Genomic DNA, 27,635 nt, shown 5'->3' with positions numbered 1-27,635 from the left:
ACCAAAAAAATCAGCTCTTCGGTGTGGAACTATTTCAACAGAAATGCGGACAACAGGTGTCAAGCCGTGTGTTCCCTTTGTCAAGCTGTAATAAGTAGGGGTAAGGACGTTAACCACCTCGGAACATCCTCCCTTATACGTCACCTGCAGCGCATTCATAATAAGTCAGTGACAAGTTCAAAAACTTTGGGTGACAGCGGAAGCAGTCCACTGACCAGTAAATCCCTTCCTCTTGTAACCAAGCTCACGCAAACCACCCCACCAACTCCCTCAGTGTCAATTTCCTCCTTCCCCAGGAATGCCAATAGTCCTGCAGGCCATGTCACTGGCAATTCTGACGAGTCCTCTCCTGCCTGGGATTCCTCCGATGCATCCTTGCGTGTAACGCCTACTGCTGCTGGCGCTGCTGTTGTTGCTGCTGGGAGTCGATGGTCATCCCAGAGGGGAAGTCGTAAGCCCACTTGTACTACTTCCAGTAAGCAATTGACTGTTCAACAGTCCTTTGCGAGGAAGATGAAATATCACAGCAGTCATCCTGCTGCAAAGCGGATAACTGAGGCCTTGACAACTATGTTGGTGTTAGACGTGCGTCCGGTATCCGCCGTTAGTTCACAGGGAACTAGACAATTTATTGAGGCAGTGTGCCCCCGTTACCAAATACCATCTAGGTTCCACTTCTCTAGGCAGGCGATACCGAAAATGTACACGGACCTCAGAAAAAGACTCACCAGTGTCCTAAAAAATGCAGCTGGACCCAATGTCCACTTAACCACGGACATGTGGACAATTGGAGCAGGGCAGGGTCAGGACTATATGACTGTGACAGCCCACTGGGTAGATGTATGGACTCCCGCCGCAAGAACAGCAGCGGCGGCACCAGTAGCAGCATCTCGCAAACGCCAACTCTTTCCTAGGCAGGCTACGCTTTGTATCACCGCTTTCCAGAATACGCACACAGCTGAAAACCTCTTACGGCAACTGAGGAAGATCATCGCGGAATGGCTTACCCCAATTGGACTCTCCTGTGGATTTGTGGCATCGGACAACGCCAGCAATATTGTGTGTGCATTAAATATGGGCAAATTCCAGCACGTCCCATGTTTTGCACATACCTTGAATTTGGTGGTGCAGAATTTTTTTAAAAACGACAGGGGCGTGCAAGAGATGCTGTCGGTGGCCAGAAGAATTGCGGGACACTTTCGGCGTACAGGCACCACGTACAGAAGACTTGAGCACCACCAAAAACTACTGAACCTGCCCTGCCATCATCTGAAGCAAGAAGTGGTAACGAGGTGGAATTCAACCCTCTATATGCTTCAGAGGTTGGAGGAGCAGCAAAAGGCCATTCAAGCCTATACAATTGAGCACGATATAGGAGGTGGAATGCACCTGTCTCAAGCGCAGTGGAGAATGATTTCAACGTTGTGCAAGGTTCTGATGCCCTTTGAACTTGCCACACGTGAAGTCAGTTCAGACACTGCCAGCCTGAGTCAGGTCATTCCCCTCATCAGGCTTTTGCAGAAGAAGCTGGAGACATTGAAGGAGGAGCTAACACGGAGCGATTACGCTAGGCATGTGGGACTTGTGGATGGAGCCCTTAATTCGCTTAACAAGGATTCACGGGTGGTCAATCTGTTGAAATCAGAGCACTACATTTTGGCCACCGTGCTCGATCCTAGATTTAAAGCCTACCTTGGATCTCTCTTTCCGGCAGACACAAGTCTGCTGGGGTTGAAAGACCTGCTGGTGAGAAAATTGTCAAGTCAAGCGGAACGCGACCTGTCAACATCTCCTCCTTCACATTCTCCCGCAACTGGGGGTGCGAGGAAAAGGCTCAGAATTCCGAGCCCACCCGCTGGCGGTGATGCAGGGCAGTCTGGAGCGACTGCTGATGCTGACATCTGGTCCGGACTGAAGGACCTGACAACGATTACGGACATGTCGTCTACTGTCACTGCATATGATTCTCTCAACATTGAAAGAATGGTGGAGGATTATATGAGTGACCGCATCCAAGTAGGCACGTCACACAGTCCGTACTTATACTGGCAGGAAAAAGAGGCAATTTGGAGGCCCTTGCACAAACTGGCTTTATTCTACCTAAGTTGCCCTCCCACAAGTGTGTACTCCGAAAGAGTGTTCAGTGCCGCCGCTCACCTTGTCAGCAATCGGCGTACGAGGTTACATCCAGAAAATGTGGAGAAGATGATGTTCATTAAAATTAATTATAATCAATTCCTCCGCGGAGACATTGACCAGCAGCAATTGCCTCCACAAAGTACACAGGGAGCTGAGATGGTGGATTCCAGTGGGGACGAATTGATAATCTGTGAGGAGGGGGATGTACACGGTGATATATCGGAGGATGATGATGAGGTGGACATCTTGCCTCTGTAGAGCCAGTTTGTGCAAGGAGAGATTAATTGCTTCTTTTTTGGGGGGGTCCAAACCAACCCGTCATATCAGTCACAGTCGTGTGGCAGACCCTGTCACTGAAATGATGGGTTGGTTAAAGTGTGCATGTCCTGTTTATACAACATAAGGGTGGGTGGGAGGGCCCAAGGACAATTCCATCTTGCACCTCTTTTTTCTTTTATTTTTCTTTGCGTCATGTGCTGTTTGGGGAGGGTTTTTTGGAAGGGCCATCCTGCGTGACACTGCAGTGCCACTCCTAGATGGGCCCGGTGTTTGTGTCGGCCACTAGGGTCGCTTATCTTACTCACACAGTCAGCTACCTCATTGCGCCTCTTTTTTTCTTTGCGTCATGTGCTGTTTGGGGAGGGTTTTTTGGAAGGGACATCCTGCGTGACACTGCAGTGCCACTCCTAGATGGGCCCGGTGTTTGTGTCGGCCACTAGGGTCGCTTATCTTACTCACACAGTCAGCTACCTCATTGCGCCTCTTTTTTTCTTTGCGTCATGTGCTGTTTGGGGAGGGTTTTTTGGAAGGGCCATCCTGCGTGACACTGCAGTGCCACTCCTAGATGGGCCCGGTGTTTGTGTCGGCCACTAGGGTCGCTTATCTTACTCACACAGTCAGCTACCTCATTGCGCCTCTTTTTTTCTTTGCGTCATGTGCTGTTTGGGGAGGGTTTTTTGGAAGGGACATCCTGCGTGACACTGCAGTGCCACTCCTAGATGGGCCCGGTGTTTGTGTCGGCCACTAGGGTCGCTTATCTTACTCACACAGCGACCTCGTGCAAATTTTAGGACTAAAAATAATATTGTGAGGTGTGAGGTATTCAGAATAGACTGAAAATGAGTGGAAATTATGGTTTTTGAGGTTAATAATACTTTGGGATCAAAATGACCCCCAAATTCTATGATTTAAGCTGTTTTTTAGGGTTTTTTTAAAAAAACACCCGAATCCAAAACACACCCGAATCCGACAAAAAAAATTCGGTGAGGTTTTGCCAAAACGCGGTCGAACCCAAAACACGGCCGCGGAACCGAACCCAAAACCAAAACACAAAACCCGAAAAATTTCAGGCGCTCATCTCTAGTTTCCAGTTGATTTGCAACCACTTTCTCTATAACCTTTCCTAGAAAAGGAAGGTTTGATACCGGTCTGTAGTAGTGATGAGCGGGTTCGGTTCCTCGGAATCCGAACCCCCCCGAACATCACCCATTTTACACGGTTCCGAGGCAGACTCGGATCCTCCCGCCTTGCTCGATTAACCCGAGCGCTCCCGAATGTCATTATCCCGCTGTCGGATTCTCGCGAGATTCATATTCTATATAAGGAGCCGCGCGTCGCCGCCATTTTCACTTGTTCATTGGAGATGATAGGGAGAGGACGTGTGCAGCGTTCTCTCAGTTGTGTTCAGTGTGCTGCAAATATCTGTGCTCAGTGTGCTTGCAAATATCTGTGCTCAGTGTGCTGAAGATATCTACGTTCTATGCCTGAAAAACGCTCCATATCTGTGCTGCATTGTAGTATATAGTAGGAGGACAGTGCAGAATTTTGCTGACCAGTGACTACCAGTATTATATCAGTACGGTACAGTAGTCCACTGCTCCAACTACCTCTGTGTCGTCAAGTATACTATCCATCCATACCTGTGGTGCATTTAAGTTTTGCGCAGTATATATATAGTAGGAGGACAGTGCATAATTTTGCTGACCACCAGTATATAATATATAGCAGTACGGTACAGTAGTCCACTGCTCTACCTCTGTGACATCAAGTATACTACAAAAGTTCAGTAAAATGACCCAAAAATCAAAATGAAAAGCGTCTGATGAGAAGCGTAAACTTGCCAATAGGCCATTTACGAAACGGAGTGGCAAGGAACGGCTGAGGCCTATGTTCATGGCTAGTGGTTCAGATTCACATGAGAATGGAAGCACTCATCCTCTCGCTAGAAAACTGCAGTGCCACTCCTAGATGGGCCAGGTGTTTGTGTCGGCCACTTGTGTCGCTTAGCTTAGTCACACAGCTACCTCATTGCACCTCTTTTTTTCTTTGCATCATGTGCTGTTTGGGGACTATTTTTTGAAGTGCCATCCTGTCTGACACTGCAGTGCCACTCCTAGATGGGCCAGGTGTTTGTGCCAGCCACTTGGGTCGCTTAGCTTAGTCATCCAGCGACCTCAGTGCAAATTTAGGACTAAAAATAATATTGTGAGGTGTTCAGAATAGACTGGAAATGAGTGGAAATTATGTTTATTGAGGTTAATAATACTATGGGATCAAAATGACCCCCAAATTCTATGATTTAAGCTGTTTTTGAGGGTTTTTTGTAAAAAAACACCCAAATCCAAAACACACCCGAATCCGACAAAAAAATTTCAGGGAGGTTTTGCCAAAACGCGTCCGAATCCAAAATACGGCCGCAGAACCGAATCCAAAACACACAACCCGAAAAATGTCCGGTGCACATCACTAGTCTGTAGTTGGTCATGCAGTCGGGATCTAAATTAGGTTTTTTAAGAAGAGGTCTAACAATTGCTTCCTTTAGGGGTCCTGGAAAAATGCCTGTCTGCAAAGAACATTGAACATTTTTTGCAAAGACAGGACCAATTATATCCATACAACCTATTAGACGCTTGGTTGAGGCAGGGACCAGATCACAAGTGGTGGGACGCAAAATCTGATCAATTTCAGCAATGTCCTTTACATCCACTGGGTTAAAGTTGGTCCATGAAGGCAGGTGGCTTATATTGGCAGGCTTTGTAGTTTTGCACTCCTTTGATGGCACTGTGGAGAGTCCAGCCCAGATGGTAGATATTTTATCTGCAAAGAAGTTTGCAAACTTGTTGCATCTTGCCTGGGAGAGGGTTTAATCAGTCTGCAGGCATGCTGGCTTGCAAAGCATCTCCACTGTGCGGAAAAGTTGAGCTGGCCTATAGTTTGCTGGCGTGATCTCATTTGACAGGAACTGTGATTTCTTACGAGTGCCCCGACACCTCACTATGTTACTATATATCCCCTGTCAATGGAATAGGGGGGAGTTGGGAGGAATAGGAGAAAGAATGGGGGTGATTGGAAGAGTAGGGAAGATGGAGGAATAGGGGGAAATGGAAAGAATAGGGAGATGGGAGAAATAGGGGAAAGAATAGGGAGGAGGTGGGTGGAATAGGGGGCAACTGGAGGAATAGGGAAAAGAATGGGGAGGAGGTGGGAGGAATAGAGGACAACAGGAGGATTAGGGAAAAGTATAGGGAAGAGATGGGAGGAGCAGGGGGCGACAGGAGGAATAGGGGAAAGAACAGGGAGGAGATGTGAGGAATAGGAGATGGGAGCAAAATGGTAAGAATGTAGGAGATGTGATGAATTGGGGGAATAGGAGGATCCAGGAATAATAGGGAATGGGTGGATTATAGGGGGAGGAATAGGGGGAAACGGAAGGAATAGGGAGGATGGGAGGAATGGGGGGAGAATAAGGGGACATGGGAGGTAAAGGGGGAAAAAGATGGGAGGGTAGGGAAGAATAAAACCCTTCACACTAACTAGTAATATAATTATAATCTTCAGAACAAACCTTTATATCATTTGGTATGTGAAATTCTAAAGAACAACGGCGGGATGTAAAGTCTGAGTTTGTCCGGCATCCTGCAAGGCCACCGAACTAGTGCAACTTTACATCCCGTTGTATGAGTCCGTGAAAGGGTTCCCCCTCTGGTGCTCTTTATTTTCTCTCATACTGTTGATGTAAAAAAAATCCCCCACTGAGAACCCTTATTCTACAATATCTCCATTAATAGGTCATTCCAGGCAGCAGCAAAAGTGTCATTTTTGCACTGCACAGCACCCAATCCATCTACAACATCCTGCTACAGAGCTGCTACAGGAAGAAAGGATAGCACACCACACACTCCATGGTAGATGCTAAATCCTAGTGGGCTGTGATGTTAGTGTATTAGAATGCTTAATATTTGGAGACACTCCCTTACTAATCCGTGCAAGCCTGAATCTTCAGTGATGGTCCCTGGGACCAGGGGGATGCTGGGAAGTGGGTGGTCCAGTGTGCAGTGTGCCTAGAGTTGGTGAGGGAATAAAGCAGCACAGCAGTGAACTCACATGCCTCTGTGTCGTGATGACTGGATTTACAAACTTATGAACAAAACATGGTGTTAGAAGAAGTATAACTTGGACTGCTAGTGCTCTCAGAGTGTGAAAGAATCTTGCAGAAGTCTGTGGCTGTGATACTCTGTGTCTGCAAAACCTGCCGTGTGCTCCTCTCTTCAAACAGTGAGTAACCGTGGATAAACTAGCTCCTCCAACCGGCATGCTGATGTCTGGTAACTTGTCTGAAAACTGGAAAAGATTTAAGCAAAGGTTTAATATATTTCAAACTGCATGTGGAGCTGATACAGAGGCTGACAAAATGAAGGCATCCATTTTCCTCCATGTGATAGGAGAGGATGTGCTGGACATTAATAATTTTCAGTTTGCTGAGGGGCAGAATATGGTGCTATCTTCTATAATGCAAAAGTTTGAAGATTACTTCGTGCCAAGGAAAAATGTGACATATGAAAGATATAAGTTTTTCACATGTGATCAGAAGTCTGTAGATGGATTTGATCAGTATGTTACAGAGCTGCAATCACTCAGTAAAACCTGTGAGTTTGGTGATTTAAAGGATTCACTGATTAGAGATCGTATTGTCTGTGGAATACCTGATAATGGACTCAGAGAGAGATTGCTGGGAGAGCAAGACCTAACACTAGAAAAGGCAGTGACTATGTGTAGATCTGCAGAAATAACTAGATTTCAAGCCAAAAAGTTACACAAGGAAGGTGATGTGTATGTAGTGCAGAAAACAGAGCCAAGCAAACCTCAAGAATGAAGCAGTCTAAGATACAGTCTAATAAGGAAATGTGTAGTAGATGTGGAAATGCTCACAATCCTAAATCGTGCCCTGCTTATGGTAAAACCTGCATGAAATGTGGTAGACTTGATCACTTTGCCAAATGCTGTAAAATTAAAAGTAAAACAACCAAAGTGCATGCTGTTAAGAAAACAGATTCATTCTTTGTGGATTGCATTGAACTTTTCAGTGCAGATAAGAAAGAATGGATTGTCCCTTTAACTGTGAATGAGATTGTCATTCCCTTTAAGCTTGATACTGGTGCGCAGGTGAATTTAATATAATTTCAAGACTACTGTATAATACTTTTAGAGTAAAACCTAAAATTCACCCAACCAAAGTGAAAGTTACAGGGTACACTGGGGGGGAAATTCCTGTGAAAGGTACATGCTTAGTGACACTGAAATATAAGGGACAACAGATTAAAACATCTCTACTGATTGTGGATAAAAATGTGCAACCGATTCTTGGATTAAGTTCTTGTGAGAAACTAAGCTTGCTAAAAGTTTTTATAGTGACATCACAAGTAGAAGATGACTGCAAATCGATGTTTACAGAATACAGAGACTTGTTTGAAGGTCTAGGTTGTTTTCCTGGAGAGCATAACATAAATATAGACACGCAAGTTTCTTCAGTGATACACCCCTGTAGAAAAGTGCTGTTTGCGCTGAGAGAAACTGAAACAAGAGTCAAATCGCATGGAAGCCTTCGGTGTGATACAGAAAGTTGATGAGCCTACTGAATGGGTAAGCTCCTTAGTAATTGTTGAAAAGAAAAATTGACAACTCTGAATATGTCTAGACCCCAGAGATTTAAACAAAGCTATTAAATGAGAACATTTCAAACTACCAACCAGAGATGAAATCTTGTTGCAATTTGTGGGAGCAAAATGGTTCAGTAAATTGGACGCATCTTCAGGATTCTGGCAAATGAAGCTAGATGAGGCCAGCTTTGTACATTTAATACACCAGAAGGTCGATACAGATTTCTTCGAATACCATGTGGAATATTGTCTGCTCCAGAAGTATATCACAAAAAGATACACATGATTTTTGAACATATTCCAGGTGTTGAAACAATGATGGATGACATTATTGTCTTGGGATCTACAAAGAAAGAACATGATTCTAGATTGAGACAAGTAATGGAACTTGTCAAGAAAGTGAATCTAAAGCTAAACAAGGACAAATGTGAATTTGGCATGAAAAACACTTACCTTTATGGGCGACGGATCAAGGTGTAAAACCAGACCCAAGGAAAATATCAGCCATAGTAAACATGGAACGTCCTAACAACAAAGACAACGTCAGAAGATTCCTAGGAATGATTACTTACTTAGGAAAGTTTATTTCTAAACTCTCTGAACGAACAGCCTCTCTTAGATGGTTTTTGGACAAAGATAACGAGTGGATTGGTCACATGAACAAGAAGAAAGTTGGCAAAACTTGAAACAGATCATTACAGAGCAACCAGTGCTAAAATTCTTTGATCCTGCGAAAAGAATAAGAATTTCAGCAGATGCTTTGCAGTTTGGCCTAGGCTCAGTGCTGTTACAAGAACATGAGGATACATGGCAACCAGTAATCTATGCATCAAGAGCACTGACAAGTGCTGAAACAAGGTATGCTCAGATAGAAAAAGAACTTCTAGCGATCTCACATGCATGTGAGCGATTTCATCAGTTTGTGTATGGTCAAACGTTTACAGTGGAAACAAGCCATTGATAGCTATCATGACTAAATCATTACATGACTGTCCCATGAGAATTCAACGAATACTTATCAGACTACAGAAATATGATGTACACTTGCTGTACTGTCCCGGCAAATACATGTACATTGCTGATACACTTTCTCATGCTGTGGACAAAAGTGAAGGTTCCAAAAGTCTGATGGATGAAGAGATAGAAGCCTATGTTAATTTGATCGTAGCTTCCCTACCAGTGTCTCTTGCAAGACAAGAACAGATTAGGAAAGAAACTGAGACAGATGACACAATGAAAGTGTTGAAAGATATCATTCTGAAAGGTTGGCCAGCAGAAAAACATGCGTGCCCGCTGTCTATCCTTGATTATTGGATGTACCGCAGTGACCTTACAGTTGTCGATGGTATTATTTACAAAGGCAATAGGTTTGTCATACCTGCACAACTAAGAAAAACTAAGCTGTGAAAGATACATGAAGGCCACTTAGGAGAAGAAAAATGTAAGCGGAGAGCACGTGAAGTTATGTATTGGCCAATAATGAACCAAGACATAGCACAGATTACAGCTACATGTAAATTATGTCTTACGTATAGACCGAAACAACAAGTCGAGCCACTGATTCCTCACGCAGTGCCAGAGAGACCGTACCAGAAAATTGGCGCAGATTTGTTTGATTGTAATGGGAAAACGCACATTTTCGGGACTGATTATTACTCTAACTACCCTGAGGTGAAGACACTACATACAACTACTAGTAAAGCAGTAATCAATTGCATGAAGTCAATCTTTGCAAGACATGGTGTTCCTATGGAAGTGTTCACTGACAATGGTCCTCAGTTTTCCAGTGCTGAATTTAGACAATTTGCTGATGAGTGGGAATTTGTCCATACTACGTCAAGTCCCCACTATCCACGCTCAAATGGGTTGGTGGAAAGTTCAGGAAAAACTGTAAAGAGTCTCATGAAAAAAGCTCAAGAAGATAAAGAAGATTTCTACGAAAGTCTTTTAAGCTACCGCAGTACACCTTTGCAGAATGGACTTTCTCCTGCACAAATGCTGATGGGAAGGAGGATTAGAGCAAATCTTCCGATACATGATGAACTGCTTAATACACATAACTCAGCGTTGGTCAGACTGAGTAAGGAACGTCAACAGGCGAAACAGAAACTGTTCCATGACAAGCAAGCAAAAAGCTTATCTGATCTAAAATCGGGTGACCAAGTCCGTCTCAGAGATCACAAGAAAGGTATTTGAGTTCAGAAAGGTATTGTGCAAGCACAAGTAGCACCAAGATCTTATACTATACGGACAGAGCATAGAACGGTAGTAAGAAGAAATCAGGTGGATTTAAGATCTCAACCTAACCATAATGAAGACAACATGACTGAAGAATACCCTTCATCTGACATGTATGATGATCCTCATAATGGTGAACAAATGGGACCAGGGGGATGCTGGGAAGTGGGTAGTTCAGTGTGCAGTGTGCCTGGAGTTGGTGAGGGAATAAAGCAGCACAGCAGTGAACTCGCATGCCTCTGTGTCATGACTGGATTTACAAACTTATGAACAAAACATGGGCTAAGGGACCTGTGACGTCAGGGGACGGAGGAAGGACGACAGGATATTACTTAAAGTATCCACGCCACCAACTATTACCTCTAGTAATCAGGTGGTGAGCGAATCGAGCCACCGTTCCCAAAGTGTGGCGAGCCAAGCGAGCCCACGAGGGTCCATTTCTGGACCCTTTGCTGAACTTGCTCCTCCCCTTCTCTCGCATGCTATGTGGGTCAAATGTCCCTTAGCCCACTAGGAAATAGACACAACCCATAGGAAGTTAAGCAATATGACACCAAACATGGAAGCAGGGAGGAAAACAGTAACTACCGCCCATCCCCTACTACTCACCAGGCTCCTCCTTATCAAGGTTACTTCCGCCCATCCTTTTAAGTAATTACAGCTGTCAGTGGGGTTTTCCTACAGGGCAGCTAGAATTAGTGCGATTTTCAGACTTTGTCCCCCATCTCTGCCTCCACCCAGAGCTTATGTTGCGCTCCAGTTGCTTCACCCCCCAGCAATGCTTCATGCTGCCGGCGCTGCTGCCTATAAGAGAGTGTGAAATCCGCAGTGGCTGCCAGCAGCTACATTGCAGGAGGGATATAGAGCAGGGAGAGCACCTCTCTCGCCCGGTGCCTCCCTGCAATGCATGCCCTTGCTGAACGGGTTCCGCCTGCCATGAGGACAGCGCTGCAAAGGTGTGTAATTTGCTTAAATTATGAACATTAAGAAAAACTGGACTTGTTCTGGAGGCGCTCAAATTTTTTTTTAAATTGACTACTGCTTGAAAAAAGAAAAGACCCGCACCCAGCTGAATGCCAGAAATTTTCGGAAGGCATTAAGTGCTTGATTCTGGTCTTTTTTCAGATGAAAGAATGAGAATTTGCTTGTTTTACTGTACAACTTTCCCCGATACATATCAGTATATCTGTTAATTTGCCCATTCAAATTTGATCATACCTAAACTAATTACACTGGGTAAATTTATTTGATAGGAGCTACCACGTTATTTTGTGTCCTTCCAGCAAACTGTGGCATACTACTGAGATGTGTACTTTCTGAGCAGTTGTAGTGCTCGACACTGCCTTCCCCTGATAAAATGTCATGTCAGTTATGCATAGAAAAAATAGAATATAAACACATATAACAACTATATTGCAGTTTATACATTATCCAAGTTACTCAGTTTTTCTTGCTAAGTTTAATTAAGTAATTTTAATTTAATGTATTATTTTATTATTCAATAGTTTACTCTATAGTGCAAAAGGTTTATACAAACTGTCTCCTTTCTCTTAAATATGATACCCCTCTCCCTCATCCAAAGAGCTTGTTAATTACAATAAACAGTATATTTCCTCACCATTAAACTGTAGCCAAAACACTCAGCTGCCAAACCACACAGGAGGAAAGAGACACACAGCAGGGCCTGAGTATTCCGCATCTAGAAAACAACAAAATAATAATGTCAAGTCCAATCTATTATATGCATAACTAATTTCAACATACACACCATTATTCCTCCAGCCGATTGGTCCATTCTAAACCTCATTCATTCCAAACTGCTGAGTTTGCAGACCACAATCTTGATCACTACAGGTTGCATTTCCCATATACGAAAATCTGATATCCGAAATATTCAGATATCCAAAAATTTTGAGCGAGACTGAGATAGTAACACCTTTGCTTTCTGACGGTTCAGTGTACACAAACTTTGTTTCGTGCACAAAATTATTAAAAATATTGTATAAAAATACCTTTAGTCTATGACGTGTATAAGATGTATATGAAGCATAAATGAATTGTGTATGTACACAAAGTTTGTTGTGTGCACAAAATTATTAAAATATTGTATTAAATTACCTTCAGGCTATGGAGATGTACTATGGCCCTCATTCCGAGTTGTTCGCTCGGCATTTTTCATCGCATCGCAGTGAGAATTCTCTTAGTGCGCATGCGTAATGTTCGCACTGCGCATGCGTCAAGTAACTTTACTAAGAAGAAAGTAATTTTACTCACGGCTTTTTCGTCGCTCCGGAGAACGCATTGTGATTGACAGGAAATGGGTGTTACTGGGCGGATGTACGGCGTTTTAGGGGCGTGTGGCAGGAAACGCTACCGTTTCCGGAAAAAACGCAGGCGTGTCTGGAGAAACGGTGGGAGTGCTTGGGCGAACGCTGGGTGTGTTTATGACGTCAGCCGGGACCGAAAAGCACTGAATTGATCGCACAGGCAGAGTAAGTCTGGAGTTACTCAGAAACTGCTAACTCGGTTTTGATCGCAATATTGCGAATACATCGGTCGCACATTTAAGATGTTTAGATTCACTCCCAGTAGGCGGCGGCTTAGCGTGTGTAACTCTGCTATAATCGCCTTGCGAGCGAACAACTCGGAATGAGGGCCAATGTCTTGAAGAGTGATGAAGTGAAGAGACATAAAGTACCAGTCAGTCAGCTCCTAACTGCTACATTACAGCCGAATTTGAAAAATCGCAGTTAGGAGCTGATTATCTCTCTCCACTTACCCTCCTAGGCTTAGGACATCTACCCCTACAGTATGTGTATAAGATGTTGATGAATTAACATAAATAAATTTGGTGTACAGATGTGTCCACATACATCTTTGCTATATCCCGCCATGTATGGCATGGTTTTGCATGCCATAGACTCAGAGATTTAACCATGCCTTGTGATTTTTCTTAATTTGCTTCTTTAATATGTTACTTTAGACATATTCTATCATGGCAAACAAAATTTTTTAAATTCATCCACTCGCTACTCGTGAAAAACAGCTTAGCCGTGTTTTGCATGTTGTGATAAATTGGTAAAAAAGCAAAGATGTAAGTGGACACATCTGTATGTACACAAACTACATTTCATGCATAAAATTATTAAATATATGATGACCTTCAAGTTATGTATATAAGGTGTATATGAAACATAAATGCATTTCATGTCTAGACTTTGGTCCCATCCCCAATATATTTCATTGAGGTATGCAAATATTCCAAAATATCCGAAATCCAAAGTACTGTGTACTGTGTACCAATGTACATATTAGGGTGCAAGTTCTCAGAGATGCAGGACTAAATAATAATAATAACAATAATAATAATAATAATAATAATAATAATAATTGTATTTATACAGTGTCTGACTGGGGCATGTAGGGCCCACCGGGAAAATTAAGTGGTAGGGGCCCATGTTAGCGATAGCGCCAGTCTGCTGACGGGGTGTGGCCTGACACCTCATTGGTTTGACTAACCATTAGAGAGTGCAACATCTGGGACCCTTCATAAATATATACAGTAAATTTAGCTGCTGCATGCATGATAATGTACCAGATTAATAACAGCAATGTACTGTAGAAAATACACCATAGTCCAGTATAATGTACCATATGTGTAATGTATAATTCAAGTGCACAGTCTAGAACCTGATCCTTAGAACCAGTCCAAGCCTGTATATGGTTGTGTGTGTGTGTGTGTGTGTGTGTGTGTATATATATATATATATATATATATATATACACACACACACACACACACACGCGGGTTGAGTATCCCTCATCCAAAATATATATGTATATTATATTATATTATATATCTACATAATATATTTATATATACACAAAATATATAATATATATGTCATTATCTCAGTAGGGGACCCAAAAATTGGGTATTTAAAATTTTGGATAAGGGATACTCAGCCTGTATATTAGAGATGAGCGGGTTCAGTTCCCTGAGAACCGAACCCCCCGAACTTTACGCTCCGAGCCTGGTACGAGTTTTCCCACCCGAATCGGAAACCAGAACGAGGCAAAACGTCATCATCCCGCTGTCGGATTCTTGCGGGATTTGGATTCCATATAAGGAGCCGCATGTCGCCGCCATTTTCACTCTGGCATTGGAGAGTGTAGAAAGAGAACGTGTCTCCGTCCTCAGTACAGTGGTAGTGTCTTGTGCTGTATAAGTCCAGTCACAGTGGTGGCTTCCTCTGCTGCCATATGTCTAGTGCTGCTGTATAAGTCCAGTCCATTGCAGTGGTGCTGTGTTGTTCTGCATCAGTACAGTGGTAGTGTCTTGTGCTGCATCAGTCCAGTCACAGTGGTAGTGTCTTGTGCTGCATCAGTCCAGTCACAGTGGTGGTGTCTTGTGCTGCATCAGTCCAGTCACAGTGGTGATGTCCTCTGCTGCCATATGTCCAGGGCTGCTGTATAAGTCCAGTCCATTGCAGTGATGCTGTGTTATCCTGCATCAGTCCAGTGGTGGTGTCCCTGTGCTGCTGTATATGTCCAGTGATACTGCAGTAAATTTCAGAAATAGTGGGATAGTGTTGCGCTCAGTCCTAACTAGTGTGGAATTAATGTGTCTAATCAGTTGATCATATCATGAACCCCTTAATTAATGTACACAATATAGTGAATATATCTTTTTTTTTTTTTCAAATAATTTTTATTGACAGATGGTTACAGAATATAATAACAAATAACAAATGTACGCAGTGCAAAACAGTTTGGCGATACATGCAGATTTTTGATACTCCACCACATTTCAACAACACTATAATATGTACTTAAAATAAGCAAGTATGCAAATATTAACATGGGGCCATAAAGCCATATCAGATCATATAGAAATTATGTAAAGACAGTTATGTAGGTGTAGACCAAAGTCAGAAAGGAGTAGCGGAGTTAAGATTCTCCAGCAAATACCATCTAGTATCTTGAAAGCATTTTCGCAGAGCGGCCTTTACTAGTGGAGGGAGGGTTAGGACATATGGCAACCAAGTTTGGAAGTGTTTTTCAGTTAGCTTATCTTTCTGTAGTGTAGTGTTGGTCCCATAGGTGTGCGCATGGGGGGGTGCCTGGTGCGCACAGGCATCCCCTAATGTCTGGCACCCCGATCTCACATGCCTGATGCAGCGATCGCCGAGCAGGCTGATTACTGTCCCCTCTGCGCTGCACCCTGTCAGGACTGCATTACTGACCGGACGCATGGGTTAATCAAGGGTGCCACTGCCACCAGCTTTCAAACTCCCGGCTCCACCTCCATGTACAAAAACAGCGTGATGTGACATGATTACGTCATGCTGCTTGCACGACCACCCGCCACATGCCCACCTCTCTCCTTCTATGCTATGCCACCGCCACCCACTGATGAGGATCAGCATGCAGCCAGTGTTCCTCTTAGGAAGACAAATTCAATACTGGCAGGCGGTCAGCAGCAACATTGACACGTCACTCATTTTTCCAGCAGCAGCAGTACTAGTCTGCAACTGTCAGTGTCAGTGAGTGGCTGACTTGTAAGTAAGCTGCTGCAGCTTGCAGGGGAAAGAGAGGGGGAGCCAGACCAGGCTGAGGAGGAGCACTGTAACTGCAGTGAGTGCCATCAGGCGTGTAATGTATCTGCTTTGTTAGGATTGGTACAAGGGTGGATATTTTATATTGCGTTGACCGACAATAGATGGTGCTAGACACGCCCAAAAGGCGGTGCTAGACAAACCCCTCCGATGGTGCACCCCCTAATAAAATGTGCTGCGCACACCTATGGTTGGTCCAATCTAATTGGAAAAGGTGAGAGATTCTAGGATGTAGCAGTGAGATAGGGATTGGGTCGGTGGAGATCCATTGAGAAAGGATCGTTTTCTTTGTTGCAGCAGCCAGTTTGATTAATAAGATGCGATTACCTTTAGTTAGTGTGTTGGGTGGAGAAGACGGGTAAATACCCCAGAACGCCCAGGTTTCAGTTATGGTGAATTGTATTTTCAACTCTGTAGTTATGTATGATTGGAGTGTCTGCCATAAGACCTGTACTTTGGGACAGGACCAGAGGCAATGGACTAGACCTGCATCTAGAGAAGCGCACTTGAAACAGTGGGATGAGGGGGCAGCTCCTATGAGAAATCTCAATCTAGGAGTGACGTATGCTCTGTGTAATATTTTCTGGTGCATCTCTGTATATGTGACTGAGCCTAGTGTTTTATCTAAATAGCTGTTGGCATCTAGAATAGCTCTTAGAGTAAGGTCCGGGAATTCCCTTGTCCATTTCAGTAAGCCCACTGTGCCAGAGTCTATATTTAATAAGGGACGGGAGTGTGTGTGTATAAATGCTATTGAGAAGTGTCCTTTCGGGTCAAGTCGAGCAGATCTGTCTAAAGCATTAGAAATATATTGGGAGGATAGAAGAGATAATAATTTTCTTACAAAGCTGCTCGCTTGGAGGAAGGGGAATAGCGGTATTAATAGGTTCGGGAAACGTTCTATAATCTGTGAGTGCGTGAGTAGTGTTAAATTTTGGGTATCTAGGAAGTGATGTATATATTTCAGTCCCCCCTCGTGCCAATTGCGGAATATTGGAGAGGTGACATGTGGCGTAAAGTCAGGGTTACCCCAGAGAGGTATAAAGAGTGATGTCTGGTTTGAGAGCTTTAATTGAGAGCGGATCCGCCGCCAAGCAGCACAGGCAGAAGAGATAAGCACATTATCTTTTATATAGTCAGGCATGGTATTCGGGGAGGTGTGCAGCAAAGACGTCAGGTTCCAGGTGGGTATAAAAGATTGTTCTAATTGTGCGTTGGTGTATTTATTTTGTCCACTAACCCAGTCCAGGGCAATTCTGTAATTTGCTGCTAGTGCATATGCACGAAGGCATGGGAGGTTTAGACCACCGAGTGATCTCGGTTGTCGCATTTTGAATAGGGAAAATCGTGGGCGTTTACCCGCCCAGATAAATTTAGTCAGCGCTTTGTCTAGTTGAACAAATGTGCTTTTAGGTGGGATCGTCGGGAGCATTTGTATCACGTATAAGAGGCGTGGGAAGCTGATCATCTTATACAAGTGACTTCTGCCTGTGTATGTTAGCGGAAGATGAGCCCATCTGGTAAAATCTGCGTAGGTCTTAGCAAGGAGTGGGAAGAAATTGAGGGAATATAATTTGGAAGGGTGATCTGGGATTATGATGCCCAGATAGGTGAAACAGTTGTTCGTTGCCCATTGGAACGGAAAAGTGTCTCCCCACCCCAATTTGGCTGCAGGGAAGAAGGCTAACGCTTCTGTCTTTGAGTAATTAATTTTGAATCCCGATACTGCTTCAAAAGAGTTAAGTATGTTGAGCAAATGCGGCATGGCCTCATGAGGATTGCTAAAATAGAGCAATATGTCATCCGCAAATGCTGAGAATTTAAATTCCTGGTTAGCTAATTTAATACCTCTCCATCTCTTCTCTTTTAAAAAATGTCTGAGGAGGGGGTCCAATGCTAGATTAAATAAGAGAGGGGATAGAGGACAGCCTTGTCTGGTCCCGCGGTGTAGTGGGAAGCGTTTGGAGTTATGGGCATTGATTGTCAAGAAGGCTTGGGGGTTTTGGTATAGTGTTTGAAATACATGTGAAAAGGCGGGGCCAAAGTTCTGATGCCTAAGTATCCTATTAATATGAGCCCAAGATACTCGGTCAAAAGCCTTGTCTGCGTCACAATTGAGGATTATGTTTCCCATCTCCCGTGATTCATGGGATTTAATCATGGCCGCTAGTAAAGATCGGACATTGATCACAGAGTGTCTATTACGTAGAAATCCTGTCTGTGCAGGGTGTAGCAGTGTGGGCAGTATCAACTGGAGGCGGAAGTCAAGGATCTTTGTAAAAATTTTGAAGTCTTGGTTCAGTAGCGAGATGGGTCTGTAAGACGAGACCAGAGTATGATCTTTGTTCGGTTTGGGTAATACAATGATTCTGGCTGTGTTGAAGTCGGGCGGGGCCGGACCTCCAGTCAGAATTGAGTTATAGAGAACCCCTAAGTGTTTTTTGATGTGTGGTAGGAGTATTTTGTAATAGGCTGCTGACAGACCGTCCGGGCCTGGGGATTTCCCATTAGGGATGGATTTTATGGCTAAATCCAGCTCCTCATCTGTAATGGGGGCGGTGAGACGTGTTTTATCGGCATCACTAAGGGTAGGGAGGTCAGCCCGTGTCAAGAAATCCGCACCCACCTCAGGCTGGTCAGGGGGTGCTGTGTACAGATTTTCGAAGAAGTTCAGGAAGGTGTTACTAATTGCTTCTTGGGTCAGTGAAGGCTTAGTGTGGCTGTCTCAAATTGAGGAGATGTGTTTGGGAGTGACTTGGGTCTTTACCATGTTAGCTAGTAATTTTCCTGGTCTGTTGCCCCAGCGGAAATACTTTTCTCTGACGTCCTAGTGGATGCTGGGGACTCCGTAAGGACCATGGGGAATAGACGGCTCCGCAGGAGACTGGGCACATCTAAGAAAGATTTAGGACTATCTGGTGTGCACTGGCTCCTCCCCCTATGACCCTCCTCCAAGCCTCAGTTAGATTTCTGTGCCCGGCTGAGCTGGATGCACACCAGGGGCTCTCCTGAGCTCCTAGAAGAAAGTATAGTTTAGGTTTTTTATTTTCAGTGAGACCTGCTGGCAACAGGCTCACTGCAACGAGGGACTAAGGGGAGAAGAAGCGAACCTACCTAAGTGGTGGTAGCTTGGGCTTCTTAGGCTACTGGACACCATTAGCTCCAGAGGGATCGAACACAGGACCCGACCTCGTCGTCCGTTCCCGGAGCCGCGCCGCCGTCCCCCTTACAGAGCCAGAAACAAGAAGGTGGTCCGGAAAATCGGCGGCTGAAGACTTCTGTCTTCTCCAAGGTAGCGCACAGCACTGCAGCTGTGCACCATTGCTCCTCATGCACACCACACACTGCGGTCACTGATGGGTGCAGGGCGCTGGGGGGGGGGGGGGCGCCCTGAGCAGCAATAATAACACCTTGGCTGGCAAAACTAACACCATATATAGCCCCAGAGGCTATATAGGTGTATATTAACCCCTGCCAGAAACGATAAAATAGCGGGAGAAAGCCCACCGAAAAATGGGCGGAGCCAACTCCCTCAGCACACTGTCGCCATTATTCCCTCACAGCTTCGCTGGAAGGAAGCTCCCTGGCTCTCCCCTGCAGTCCTGCACTACAGAAAGGGTAAAAAAGAGAGGGGGGGCACAATTTAGGCGCAGTAAATATATATATTATAGGCAGCTATAGGGGAAAACACTCTGTATAGTGATATCCCTGTGTTATATAGCGCCCTGGTGTGTGCTGGCATACTCTCCCTCTGTCTCCCCAAAGGGCTTTGTGGGGTCCTGTCCTCTGTAAGAGCATTCCCTGTGTGTCTGCTGTGTGTTGGTACTGCTGTGTCGACATGTATGAGGAGGATAATGATGTGGAGGCGGAGCAAATGCCTGTGAATGTAATGTCACGATCTGCGGGGTCGACACCAGTGTGGATGGACTTATGGAAGGAATTACGTGACAGTGTCAGCTCCTTACATAAAAGGTTTGACGACATAGGACAGCCGGCTACTCAGCTTGTGCCTGTCCAAGCGTCTCAAATGTCATCAGGGGCTGTAAAACCCCCGCTACCTCAGATGACAGATACAGATGTCGACACAGATACCGACTCCAGTGTCGACGATGATGAGACGAGTGTACCCTCCAATAGATCCACCCGTTATATGATTGAGGCTATGAAAAATGTTTTACACATTTCTGATGATACCCCAGGTACCACAAAAAAGGGTATTATGTTTGGTGAGAAAAAACTACCAGTAGTTTTTCCTGCATCTGACTAATTAAATGAGGTGTGTGAGGAAGCGTAGACTTCCCCAGATAAGAAATTGATCATTTCTAAACGGTTAATGGCTGCGTACCCTTTCCCGCCAGAGGATAGGTCACGCTGGGAAACACCCCCTAGGGTAGATAAAGCATTGACACGCTTATCAAAGAAGGTGGCACTACCGTCTCCGGATACGGCCGCCCTAAAAGAACCTGCTGATAGAAAGCTGGCAAGTACCCTAAAAGCTATATACACACACACTGGCATTATATTGAGACCCGCTATTGCATCAGCTTGGATGTGCAGTGCTGCTGCTGCGTGGTCCGACTCCCTGTCGGAAAACATTGATACCATGGATAGGGACAATATTTTGCTAACGATTGACCATATAAAAGACGCGGTCTTATACATGCGTGATGCACAGAGGGATATTTGCCGGCTGGCATCAAAAATAAGCGCTATGTCCATTGCCGCCAGACGGGGGTTATGGACTAGGCAATGGTCAGGTGATGCCGACTCCAAGCGGCACATGGAAGTTTTACCCTATAAAGGGGCGGAACTTTTTGTGGAAGGTCTTTCAGACCTCGTTTCCACAGCTACTGCTGGGAAATCGACTTTTTTGCCTCAGGCTACCCCACAGCAAAAGAAAGCACCGTATTATCAGGTACAGTCCTTTCGGCCCCAGAAAAATAAGCGGGCTAGAGGCTCATCCTTTCTGCCGAGGGGCAGAGGAAGGGGGGAAAAGCTGCAGCACACAGCTAGTTCCCAGGAGCAGAAGTCCTCCCCTGCGTCCGGTAAGTCCACAGCATGACGCTGGGGCTGCTCAGGCGGAATCGGGAACGGTGGGGGCACGTCTCAGGTTTTTCAGCACACAGTGGGCTCTCTCACAAGTGGATCCCTGGGTCCTTCAAGTAGTATCTCAGGGGTACAGGCTGGAATTCGAGACGTCTCCCCCCCGCCGTTTCCTAAAATCTGCCTTGCCGGCAACTCCCTCTGCCAGGGAGGCAGTGTTGGTGGCTATTCAAAAACTGTATTCACAGAAAGTGATCGTCAAGGTACCCCTCCTTCAGCAAGGAAAGGGTTACTACTCCACAATGTTTGTGGTACCGAAACCGGACGGTTCGGTGAGACCCATCTTAAATTTAAAAACCTTGAACACTTATATCAAAAGGTTCAAGTTCAAGATGGAATCGCTCAGGGCGGTTATTGCGAGCCTGGAGGAGGGGGATTACATGGTATCCCTGGACATCAAGGATGCGTACCTGCATGTCCCCATTTACCCTCCGCACCAGGAGTACCTCAGATTTGTGGTACAGGACTGTCACTATCAGTTCCAGACGCTGCCGTTCGGGTTATCCACGGCACCGAGGGTCTTTACCAAGGTAATGGCCGAAATGATGATACTCCTTCGCAAGAAGGGAGTTTTAATTATCCCGTATTTGGACGATCTCCTGATAAAGGCGAGGTCCAAAGAACAGTTGATAGTGGGGGTGGCACTTTCTCAGGAAGTGCTACAACAGCACGGCTGGATTCTAAACATTCCAAAGTCACAGCTGGTCCCGACGACACGTCTTCTGTTCCTGGGAATGATTCTGGACACAGACCAGAAAAGAGTGTTTCTTCCCCTGGAAAAAGCCGAGGAATTGTCATCTCTGGTCAGAGACATTCTAAAACCAGGAAAAGTGTCGGTACATCAATGCACACGAGTCCTGGGAAAAATGGTAGCTTCGTACGAAGCAATTCCATTCGGAAGGTTCCACGCAAGGACGTTCCAGTGGGACCTGTTGGACAAATGGTCCGGGTCCCATCTCCAGATGCAACAGCGGATAACCCTATCGGCCAGAACCAGGGTGTCGCTGCTGTGGTGGCTGTAGAGGGCTCATCTACTAGAGGGCCGCAGATTCGGAATACAGGACTGGGTCCTGGTGACCACGGATGCCAGCCTTCGGGGCTGGGGGGCAGTCACAAAGGGAAGAAATTTCCAAGGACTGTGGTCAAATCAGGAGATTTCTCTTCACATAAATATCCTGGAGCTAAGGGCCATTTACAATGCCCTAAGCCAGGCAAGACCCCTGCTTCAAAACCAGCCGGTACTGATCCAGTCAGACAACATCACGGCGGTCACCCATGTAAACAGACAGGGCGGCACGAGAAGCAGGATGGCGATGGCAGAAGCCACAAGGATTCTCAGATGGGCAGAGAATCATGTGTTAGCACTGACGGCAGTGTTCATTCCGGGAGTGGACAACTGGGAAGCAGACTTCCTCAGCAGGCACGACCTCCACCCGGGAGAATGGGGACTTCATCCAGAAGTCTTCCAAATGCTGGTCAACCGGTGGGAAAAACCACAGGTAGACATGATGGCGTCCCGCCTCAACAAGAAGTTGAAAAGATATTGCGCCCGGTCAAGAGACCCTCAGGCGATAGCGGTGGACGCTCTAGTGACACCATGGGTGTACCAGTCGGTTTATGTGTTTCCTCCTCTACCTCTCATACCCAAGGTACTGAGAATAATAAGAAGGCGAGGAGTGAAAACCATACTCGTGGTTCCGGATTGGCCAAGAAGAGCTTGGTACCCGGAACTTCAAGAGATGCTTACAGAGGACCCTTGGCCTCTGCCGCTCAGACAAGACCTGCTGCAGCAGGGACCCTGTCTGTTCCAAGACTTACCGCGGCTGCGTTTGACGGCATGGCGGTTGAACACCGGATCCTGAAGGAAAAGGGTATTCCGGAGGAAGTCATCCCTACCCTGATCAAAGCCAGGAAGGATGTCACCGCAAGACATTATCACCGCATTTGGCGAAAATATGTTGCTTGGTGTGAGGCCATGAAGGCCCCGACGGAGGAATTTCAACTGGGTCGATTCCTGCACTTCCTGCAAGCAGGGGTGACGTTGGGCCTCAAATTGGGGTCCATAAAGGTCCAGATTTCGGCTCTGTCGATTTTCTTCCAAAAAGAACTGGCTTCACTGCCCGAAGTTCAGACTTTTGTCAAAGGAGTACTGCATATTCAGCCTCCTTTTGTGCCCCCAGTGGCACCTTGGGATCTCAATGTGGTTCTGGCATTCCTGAAATCACATTGGTTCGAACCACTTAAGACTGTGGATTTAAAATATCTCACGTGGAAAGTGGTCATGCTGTTGGCCTTGGCGTCGGCCAGGCGGGTTTCAGAATTGGCGGCCTTGTCTTGTAAAAGCCCTTCTCTGATTTTCCATATGGATAGGGCAGAATTGAGGACTCGTCCTCAGTTTCTCCCAAAGGTGGTCTCAGCTTTTCACTTGAACCAACCTATTGTGGTGCCTGCGGCTACTAGGGACTTGGAGGATTCCAAGTTGCTGGACGTAGTCAGGGCCCTGAAAATTTATATTTCCAGGACGGCTGGAGTCAGAAAGACTGACTCGCTGTTTATCCTGTATGCACCCACCAAGCTGGGTGCTCCTGCTTCTAAGCAGTCTATTGCGCGCTGGATTTGTAGCACTATTCAGCTGGCGCATTCTGCGGTAGGCTTACCGCAGCCTAATTCTGTAAAAGCCCATTCCACACGGAAGGTGGGCTCATCTTGGGCGGCTGCCCGAGGGGTCTCGGCTTTACAACTTTGCCGAGCTGCTACTTGGTCAGGGGCAAACACGTTTGCAAAATTCTACAAATTTGATACCCTGGCTGAGGAGGACCTGGAGTTCTCTCATTCGGTGCTGCAGAGTCATCCGCACTCTCCCGCCCGTTTGGGAGCTTTGGTATAATCCCCATGGTCCTTACGGAGTCCCCAGCATCCACTAGGACGTCAGAGAAAATAAGAATTTACTCACACGTAATTCTATTTCTCGTAGTCCGTAGTGGATGCTGGGCGCCCATCCCAAGTGCGGATTGTCTGCAATACCTGTACATAGTTATTGTTACAAAAATCGGGTTTTGTTGTGAGCCATCTCTTCAGAGGCTCCAATTTTGTTATCATACTGTTAACCGGGGTTCCTATCACGTGTTATATGGTGTGATTGGTGTGGCTGGTATGAGTCTTACCCGGGATTCAAAAATCCTTCCTTATTGTGTCAGCTCTTCCGGGCACAGTTCCTAACTGAGGCTTGGAGGAGGGTCATAGGGGGAGGAGCCAGCGCACACCAGATAGTCCTAAATCTTTCTTAGATGTGCCCAGTCTCCTGCGGAGCCGTCTATTCCCCATGGTCCTTACGGAGTCCCCAGCATCCACTACGGACTACGAGAAATAGAATTACCGGTGAGTAAATTCTTATTATTAGTTTGAAAAGAGAGGAATAACTTTGCTTGTTCTGCGCAAAGAGTGTCATGAACTAATTTGGCGTCCTTGTATAGTAGCCTATTGGTTTCAGAGGGGTCGGCCAATAGTCGTGAGTATGTGGTGGCCACCTGAAGGGAAGCTGCGGTCATCCTCTCCTTAAGGAGTTTTTTCTTTGTGGCAACATAGGACAATATCTGGCCTCTAAGAACAGGCTTAGAAGCCTGCCAGAAAAGATTCATGTCATTCGTGTGTGTTGCGTTGTCTTGTGCATAGTTTAAGAAGGACTGAGACAGGTAAAGCTTGAAGTCTTCTGAAGTGGCTAAGTATTCTGGGAAGCGCCAGTTGTAAGAGATTGTGCGGGGTGTGGCCAAAGTGATTGTTAAGGAGATGGGGGCGTGATCAGATAGTAGGATATTAGCTATGGCTGAATCTTCTACCCTGTGTATTAGGGAGGCCGATACCAGCCAGTAATCTAATCTAGAGAATGTTTTGTGCGGGTGGGAGAAGAAGGAGTATTCTCTGGCGTCGGGGTGTGTGAACCTCCAGGGATCAAGAAGTTGTAGGGAGTCTAGCATCAATGAGAGTGTGGGTGGTATTGACCTACTGGAACCCGGCTGTTTAGGACTTCCTGATACATCTAACTAAGGGTCAAAGACAACATTGAGGTCTCCTTCCAAAATTAGTGAGCCCTCAACCCAACCCTGTAGATTGACAAAAAGGTCTGAGAAGAAGGATGTGTTTGACCCCGTAGGGGCGTAGATACATGCTAGGGTAAATCGTTCACCTTCAATATCCATCTTCAACAACAAGAATCGACCTTCCGTTCTATCCACTCTTCCCTTATTTCGTAATGTAGTGATTTATGAAAGAGTATCAGTACCCCTCGTGTCTTGGTGCTATATGAGGCGCTTCGGAAATCACCAACCCAAGCATCCCTCAATTTATTCGGATCTGAAATACGCCAGTGCGTCTCTTGTAGAAACACCACGTCTGGGTGAAATTTTTTAAGATGATTTAAGATTTTCTTCCTCTTAATTGGTGTGTTCAAGCCCTCCACATTCCATGAGACTAATTTGAGCAATGTCTTTGAGCCATCTACAGACGTCTCAGCTGCTCGTGAGTCTGTCATTATCCAATACCCAGTCTAATGGAATTCGGAGGGAGAAGCCACAAGTAAAAATCCAACCCCCCGTCCCAGCGAGCGGAGGTAGGACGGAAGGAGTGTAGTATGGCAACATGTGGGGGAGCATTTAGATAACAATGATGCACTGCAATACATATAATCTGTGATAACAAAAATAATGCAAACCATCGGTCAAAACATTTTTGAAATATCTGAACCCAGGAGGATGGTTCCAGGAACCATCTATATATAACTGAAACAGTAAATAGAATAGAGAAAAGGGAAAAGTTAGGCATAGACAGAGAGGGTGGATAAGCAATCTCCCCCCACCCCTGCCCCAACATCATACATGAAAGCAACACATTTATCTGTAACAAGACTAATCGACTGTATAAATTTAGTAGCGTGTCAGCCATTAGAAAAATATAGAAAATGATTTATAACAAAAGGATACTTGTCACTCCAGGACACTCAGTCCGCGTCATCCATGCAGGAATTTGATCCATGAGTGGCAAACGATTTGAGAAAGTTCCGGGCAGTTTCCGGGGAATCAAAATAATTTGGTTTGCCTGCGTGGAAGATTCTCAATTTTGCAGGGTATAGGAGTGCAAATCTAATGTTCCGAGAGAATAGTTCCTTGCATATTGGAGAGAATTCCCTTCGCTGCGAGGAAACCTGAAAGGAGAAGTCCTGGAAGAGAAGGATCTTGGAGCCCTCATAGCAGAGACCGGTACTCTTGCGGTATAACTCCATAATTTTCACCTTGTCCAGGTAATTTAGCAGTTTGAAAATTACCGGTCTGGGGCGTGATTGGGCAGATTGGGAGGGCTGCCTTTCAGGGCCGATGCGGTGAACTCGTTCCACTAGATATGAGGTCGGTGAGGAAGGAAGATCTAAAGTTGAGGGGAGCCAGCGGGTGACAAAGTCCATCAAATCTTTTTGTCTGACCGTTTCCGGAAGCAAATTGTTCCGACGGTTGCGATTTTCCAAATCTTCAATTTTGTCATTCATGGCTGTTAGAGTGCTATCGTGTACTTGCAATTGTGATTGGATCGCATGTTGGTCATCTTCTAATGTAGAAATACGATCTTCGGCCTCTGTTAATCGTTGAGTGTGTTGTGTTATTTGGGGCGCAGCTGAGTTGATGGCCTCTAATAAGGGTGCCAGTTTTGCGTCAAACAAGGGTGATATGATTTCCGTAATCTCCCTGACCCTCTGTACAGCAGACGGGCTGGCTCTAAGATAAGCCGATGATGAGTCGTCTGCGTCTCTTCCACCAGGCGAGATGGGTGACCGCTGTTGGGTTGGGCTTTGCTCTTTGGGTGCCGGTTTGTTTTTATTTTGAGAGTTTTTATTTGCGGGGAGCGTTTTGGCCACGTACTTTTCCATGATAATAAATTTGTCTTCAGGCTGGGCACAATGAGAGCAAAAGGACGTATTGTCGTGTAAACGCGATTCAGGCGTTATGTAATATATAGGATGGTCAGTAAATCTACGGGATACGAGGCAGCAGGGGGTGAGAGAGGGCAAGGGGGTCAGCAGGGCCCCGTGTGTAGGTTTATTTTGTCAGGCGTGCGTGGGGTCAGAATAGAAGGCTCACCTGTTGTTGTCGTGGGATTCAGGCAGCGGCCAGCGCGGTACCTGCGGGACCCACAGCGTGAGGTGATGGTTCACTTCTTTGTAGGTTCGGACCGGAGGATGTGATTACACCGCACACCTGCAGCTTCGTCGTCTGCCAGAAGCTGCCGGGATTTGTGATGTCACAGGTCCCAAACCTCCGGGGATTCTCAGCCAGGGAGCTGCAGTTTCAGCGGGGATATGGTGGAGAACGCAGTCAGTCGGGCTCTCCAGGGACACTGCAGTGCTTGCGGGCAGCTGCACCAGTAATGGCTCAGGTGAGGCGAGGAGAGAGCCAGGGGTGTTTCCAGGGGGGGGTCGCCGCGCGGGCCTCGGCCGAGGTCCGCGATGTAGTGAGGGAGACCGGAGCTTGAACTGCAGCCGCCGCGGGAGGTAGTGAGGGGAGACGCCACCAGTCCGTCTCTCCGGGTCACTTGTAGGCTGCTCTTGGATCCTCAGGCG

At 45.8% G+C, this 27,635-nt stretch overlaps 1 protein-coding gene across 1 annotated transcript in view; it reads right to left on the bottom strand.

The window, feature by feature from the left end:
• Positions 1-27,635, bottom strand: part of LOC134965112 (galanin peptides-like) — a 145,816-nt gene that overhangs the window by 73,880 nt on the left and 44,301 nt on the right. Inside the window, exon 2 of the mRNA XM_063941654.1 lies at positions 11,932-12,012. Within this exon, the coding sequence (XP_063797724.1) occupies positions 11,932-12,012 (81 nt within the window). The remainder of the gene's footprint in view (positions 1-11,931; positions 12,013-27,635) is intronic.

The sequence above is a fragment of the Pseudophryne corroboree genome, chromosome 10 (assembly GCF_028390025.1).
Source record: "Pseudophryne corroboree isolate aPseCor3 chromosome 10, aPseCor3.hap2, whole genome shotgun sequence".
NCBI classification, from domain to species: domain Eukaryota; kingdom Metazoa; phylum Chordata; class Amphibia; order Anura; family Myobatrachidae; genus Pseudophryne; species Pseudophryne corroboree.
The sequence above is the reverse complement of the archived record's forward strand: the minus strand, read 5'-3'. Positions and strand labels throughout refer to the sequence as shown.